This window comes from Hemicordylus capensis, chromosome 6 (assembly GCF_027244095.1).
Source record: "Hemicordylus capensis ecotype Gifberg chromosome 6, rHemCap1.1.pri, whole genome shotgun sequence".
Classification (NCBI taxonomy): domain Eukaryota; kingdom Metazoa; phylum Chordata; class Lepidosauria; order Squamata; family Cordylidae; genus Hemicordylus; species Hemicordylus capensis.
In genome coordinates, this window is record NC_069662.1 from 13563888 (window position 1) to 13569965 (window position 6078).

Genomic DNA, 6078 nt, shown 5'->3' on the forward strand with positions numbered 1-6078 from the left:
ATCCTCCCTCCTTCCTCTTCATCACCCTCCACCCTCCCTTCCATGCCCACCTCACCTGCCCCCACCCCAGTCTGGCAAAATGATGAGAATCTGGTCTCTCCCACCAAAGCACACACGTGATCACGTGTGTGCATAATATGTGGCTGACCAACTCTGAGATGGACCCTCCTCCCCCTTCAATCCCCTCTGCTACATCCCTCTCCCCCTCCCCCTCCCCCTCCCCCTCCCCTTTCCTCCCCCCTTTCCTCCCTCCCTCCCTCCCCCCTCCTAGCTAGCAGCACACACACACAAAATACCTGGTGGCAAACACCAGCGCACACATGCACTCACACTGGTGCCACCACCTGCCTTGGGCCTCTCTGTGTCCTTGAGCAAATATGTGGTGGACCAGAGAACCATTTCTTTCAAGTAAGGCAAAGGCATGCACTCACTGTGCACACACGAAGAAGAGGTGAAGACAAGAGACAACTACTAGAACCAGCAGCAGGTGAGTGTTGTGTTGTGTTGCTTGCCAATGCCATTGCTCATGCTCAATCCTCAGTCTGCTGTAACTAAACTAACTACCATCCTCACACGCAGCTCAGCTCAACTGCACTCACTGCACTCACTAGACACTACAGCTGGTGGAAGAAGTCCTGAATTTTAACTTTCAAATCTGTGCTAGGATTGCCTCGCCGCCTGCTGCCTGTAATTGTGCCCTCTCCCCTTGCAGTTGCGTCGTGACGGGTTGGCGTGCGTGCACCGTCTACTTAGCTCTCCTCATGTTGGCTTGGCTTGCTAGGCACTGGCTGGCAGCAGCTGTTGGCTGTGTGCTATGCTCAGGCTGTGGTGCATGTGACTGGCAATGTTGGTGTAGCAGCAACACTGGTTGTAGTGGTAGTAGTTGTTGTTGCTGCTGGGCTGGCTGCTGGCCTGTGCTGATTCTGCGCGCTTGGTCTGGTTTGGATCGGTCCCTCTGGCCTACCTGGACACAGATGTAGGGTGTGTGTGCATCATCCATGGGGAGGAGGAGCAGCAGACCAGAACAGGTTGGCTGGCTGCTGTCTGTCTGGCCACAGTGGCAGGCACTGAGTGAGGCAGTGGCTTCTTTGAGCATCACATTATCCATCATGCAGAGCAGCAGGTCTGCTGCTGTGCTCCGCCTCCTGCTTCTTCTCTCTGTGTGTGCTGTGCTTAGTGTGCTGCTCCACTGCTGCTGCTGGCAGGCAGCAGCAGCAGTGGCCTTTTTGTTAGATCAGAGAGTTGGTGTTGTCTCTCTGAGTGTCATCTTAGTTCTTTGGGTAGGTGGTAGGTAGGTATTGGACTGACTGGGTGTTACGTGTTCGGGCGCCCAGAGAGAGGGGCAAAAGTGCTGGGGTGACAATTGATGGGTGCCCCTAGCATTGTTGGTGGATTTCTTGAAAAGAAAAGAAAAAATCCCACTGGCTAGAATGGGGATTTTGGGCAGCCCTGTACCCGCCTCTGTGGGGTGGCAGCACCCCCAAAGTGGGTCTGGGGCCATGGCAAAAATGGCCTCAGTCCCTCCCGGCAATCCCCGGATAGATAGGATTGATGGTTTTTTTAAATTAGGATTTCCTAAGGCTTTAAATAACTGTCTCTCTCTGAGCTTGCTGGCTTTACCTTTCACCCACTGACACACATTCTATTCTTTCCAATTAGATAGTTATTTAAAGCCTTAGGAAATCCTAATTTTAAAAACCATCACTTTTGGGGGGCAGGAAGCATGATCATGAGCTCAGCCCCAGCTGGGTAGGACAAGTTCAGTAGAATATCCTACCCATATTTGGAACGAGGTACAAAGAAAAATCATCCTGCCCAGCTGGGAATTAGCTCATGATCAAGCTCCCAATCTCTGACTGTATCTTTGACAGACATAAGATCAAAAAAACAGAAGTGCACGGAGCTCTTGAATTAGGCTTCTCCTACCATAAGGTTGATTGTGTAAACTGCCTTATAATTTATCCATGGAAGTAAATCGATTGTAATTACAAATTGTGACAGTGGTACAGCTGTATATGCTCTGATTCAGGGAGGTCCACAGTGCTACAGCTGTATGCTCTGATCCAGGGAGGTCCACAGCTTGCTATGGCAAAGAAGGCTCTCTCCCATGTCCCTTCCAACCATACCTCTGATGGTGTCAGGGAACAGAGGGAAGCCACTCCCAGAGATCCAAGTGGATAGGCAGGATCATTCCACAGGGAGCATTCTCTGTAGCAGGCAGAATTACTTAAATTGTTGGTACTGGTAGCAGTGTGATTGTTTGTCCCCTTTCCTTCTTTCCTCCTGTTTTAGAGAACCCATGGCCAACAAACAATGGACCAATCAAACATCCATCACTACTTTCATCCTTCTGGGATTCAGCAACTTGCATCAGTTCCAGCTCCTGCTCCCCACTCCCCACCTGCTCCCCACTTTTTAGCGATTTACATTGCAACTGTGGCTGGGAACCTTTTCATTGTGGTGCTAGTAGTGACTGATCACCACCTTCACACTCCCATGTACTTTTTTCTAGCCAACCTCTCTGTCCTGGAGATATTCTATAGTTCGATCATCACCCCCAGGCTCTTGTCTGATTGACTATCAAAGACAGGACTATTTCCCTTGGCGAATGTGTCACGAAGCTGTTGCTATACAGTGGTTTGGGTTGCAATGAATGCTTACTCCTTGCCATCATGGCATTTGACCGTTACATAGCCATCTGCAAACCACTCAACTATAGAGTCATTATGAGCTTCAAGGTCTGCTTCCAGCTAGCAGCTGCCTCCTCGCTCACTGGCCTTTCTGTGTCTTCCTTAGCAGTCGGGATGGTGTCCACATTCGATTTCTGTGGTCCCAATGAAATCGACCATTTTGTTTGCGACATGGACCAGCTGTCCAAACTCTCCTGCAGGAAGAGCATACTGGCAGAGATGACCGTCCTTGTCTCCTGCTCTATTGTGACCCTGGGACCTTTTGTATTCATTATCATCTCTTATTTGTATATCCTGTTGGCCATCTTGAGAATCACCTCATCTGCAGGCAGGCAAAAGGCCTTCTCAACCTGCGCTTCCCACCTCGTAGTGGTGAGCTTGTACTATGGGACAATCGTTATCATGTATGTGATACCAACAAAAAATCAATCCCCAGACTTCCATAAAGCAATCTCTCTTGTGTACACAGTTGTTACCCCGATGTTTGATCCCATCATATACAGCCTCCGGAACAAAGAAGTAAAAGGAGCATTCAAGAAACTTCTGTTGCATAATTTAGGGGGCTCACGGGGCTCCTTCGCACACTATGAGTGACATGGAGTTGCTTTTCCATGGCAAGATCCCATGCCACTGAGGTAAGCAGTTGTATTCCAGAACTACTGGCTCAGCCAACTTTATCTCTTTCCCACACATCTTCTCAGCTAAGTTTCTAACTGGATGAGAAATAGTCATATGCATGAACATGCACATGGGTAAGTTCAGACTACATCAGCACCCATCACATCAGAAGGAGCATGTGCACACATGTCTTTCCCCATGCAGAAACAGTAGGTGCAGCTAAACTTGCAGAAACTTTCTTCACATAAACAAAAGAACCAGCATGGTGTAGTGGTCACAGTATTGGACTAGGACCAGGGAGACCCAAGTTCAAATCCCCATTTGACCATGGAACTCAAGGGGTGACTCTGAGTCAATAGTGACCAGCAGGCACTAGGGTCCCCAAAGAGTTAATTGGATCCTGTTATTGCCTGGCAAACAGCAAATATTGGTTAGGAGGGAATAAAAAATGTTCTCGTGGATTGTATAGGGACCAGAGGACTGTAGGGAAAGTGTCAATCCACCCTGTAATTATCAAAATCACTATTATTCAGTTCTGCTTCTTGTGGAAGCCCCATGGCTAGCTAGAGGTCATTTAATGATAAGATTGCTTAATTATAACTCAGTAGCTCATACTAGGCTACACTCACTCAGTGTTTAAAGATTTTAAAGTGGCAATGTGTGCCCTAGAACTCAGGTGACGTTAACATGAAACAAACAAGGCTCTGTCAAATGGAATTCCTGTGTTGGTAAAGTTCTTTGTGGGTAGTCTTCTCTAGCTGACAAAGCAAGTGTACAGCTGGGGTGAGATTCAAAATTTGCAGGAGCTCAGAATGGTTCGGTTACTACCATTCCTCCTATATCTGCCTGCTATTTTCAGCAGGCAGAACAGCAGGCAAAGACATCTGTGCAAAATTCAGCACAATTCCAAGACAAGTTCCAGAGAAGACATTACCATTGGGGAATTTGGATCCTTCTTACAGGGTGATGTGCTTCTATTCAACTTTACAGTACTACCAGACAATTCCACAACAGGATAGTGAGTAGTGCGTCTTTTGTTTTAATGGTTGTATTGGGTCTTTTAGGTAGGGTTGATCTAATGTATGCCTATCTGGTTTAAATTATTCTAGTGGAGATTCATTATCAATGGCAGCTTCTGATATGCCTCGCATGGAGGCTGCAGCATCTAGCCATGGTGTGTGAATGGACCTTAGCAAATCTAATAGCACAGTCTGATCTTTAATCATTTGCATTCCAAATCTCCTGGGTTTGATCTGTGGCATCTCCAGGCACGGCTGGGAAACTGCTCTGTCTGAAACCAGATTCCCTGCCAGTCCCAATAAAGAATAGTGACCTAGCTAGACCAATGGCCTGATTCAATATAAGGCAACTTGATATCCTTGCATGTCCATATATCATACCAAGCACAATGAATTCGAGGGGGGTTTATTCACGTGTATTCAGATGTATGTGAACCAACACTATTCCTAGGGTTCTTGATTGCTAACCCAGCCATCAAAAGTCACAACAGTCTCAGGAAGCCAGTTCCAGTTGACAGTTGGTCAGAGGTAGTATTTTCAAATTTCCAGTTTTAAATAGTTTTTCTCTATTTTGGTTAGAAGTGGGAGAATCATCCTTTAGCAAAAGGACATTTAGCAGCACAGTATAGCTCAATGTTGCCTGGAAAAAGAAACTGGCAGGCATAAAGAACAAGGATGTCGTGGTGTAGAGAGAGAGCAGCTAAATAGAACTGGTACAGTAGGAAAGCAGCAATTTATGAGACCCTTCCCTTCCCCAGGAAGCCCTCTGGGCCACCTGAAAATCTGCACAGCCCTCAGGGACATATTTTCAGGTGGAACACCTGAAGAGAGGGCTTTTGGGGATGGGGAATGTGCAGAAAATTGCTGCTTCCCTGCTGAGCATGTGCCGTTAGTTAGGAAGTTCTGTTAGATGGCTTTCTTGCTGCACCACCAAATCCTTTCTCTCTGTGTCAGCAACATTCCCCAGTGTTTGGGCAAAACCTTTGTGGTTGTCTGTACTCTGGAGATAGCGTTTGTGCTAATGTCATAGGTGTTCAGCTGTGTATGCAGGGAACAGGGGACAGAGAGGACCTCATTCAGGTCTGTCATAAAACTTCCACTCTCCTCTGCCAAGCAGTTATTATGCTGGTGTATGGTGGAGAAGTGGAGGTTTGCATCTGGACAGATAATGGATAATACCCATTTTATTCCTCCCCAATGTTTCTTTCCAATTCATGCCTCTACTCCTGCTTCCCCTGAGTTAACATTGTCTTTGAAGCTCTATTAGATAGAGAGTCAAAACCTCTGAAAGGAAAATCAGACACACCAATACAAATATTCTCAGAAGGAATATTGATTGGTAGTGCTACATCTTTCACATTAACCGATGGTCTTAGGAACTCACCCTCATATTGTCCAAATGGAGAGGATGCCACTTTTTCTTTATGGAGGGCAGCAGGGTCTCCAAGATGGCCTTTGACATACAGCTATATGACAAATGGCGATAGTGGGGTATAGATCAGTGGTAGAGCATCTTTTTTGCATGCAATGGGTCCCAGGTTCAATCCATGACACCTCCAGGTCGGGCTGGGAAAGACTCCAGCCTGGAACTTTGGATAGCCAACACCAGTCAATGTGGACACTACTGAGCAATAGTCTGACTCGGATTAGAGCAGTTTCCTATGTCCCTAGAAATTCATGAAGGGGAGCTTTCTCCCAATGGCTGCATATCAACAATGGGGAAAGATGTACTGGCTGCATATCTGTATGTC

The 6078-nt window shown here is 47.0% G+C and overlaps 1 protein-coding gene across 1 annotated transcript; it reads left to right on the forward strand.

The window, feature by feature from the left end:
- Window positions 1-2299: 2299 nt before the first annotated feature.
- On the forward strand, window positions 2300-3284 carry LOC128330902 (olfactory receptor 11L1-like). Its single transcript, XM_053264265.1, has 2 exons — window positions 2300-2379; window positions 2591-3284. The coding sequence occupies exons 1-2, from the start codon at window positions 2300-2302 to the stop codon at window positions 3282-3284; spliced, it is 774 nt and encodes a 257-aa protein (XP_053120240.1).
- The last annotated feature ends 2794 nt before the right edge of the window (window positions 3285-6078 follow it).

Bases quoted from the DNA above. Each gene is read 5' to 3' on its own strand.
- LOC128330902 (XM_053264265.1), top strand. From the start codon at position 2,300: ATGGCCAACAAACAATGGACCAATCAAACATCCATCACTACTTTCATC. The intron at 2,380-2,590 runs GCTCCTGCTCCC...TATCAAAGACAG, and splicing joins AGCAACTTGCATCAGTTCCA to GACTATTTCCCTTGGCGAAT.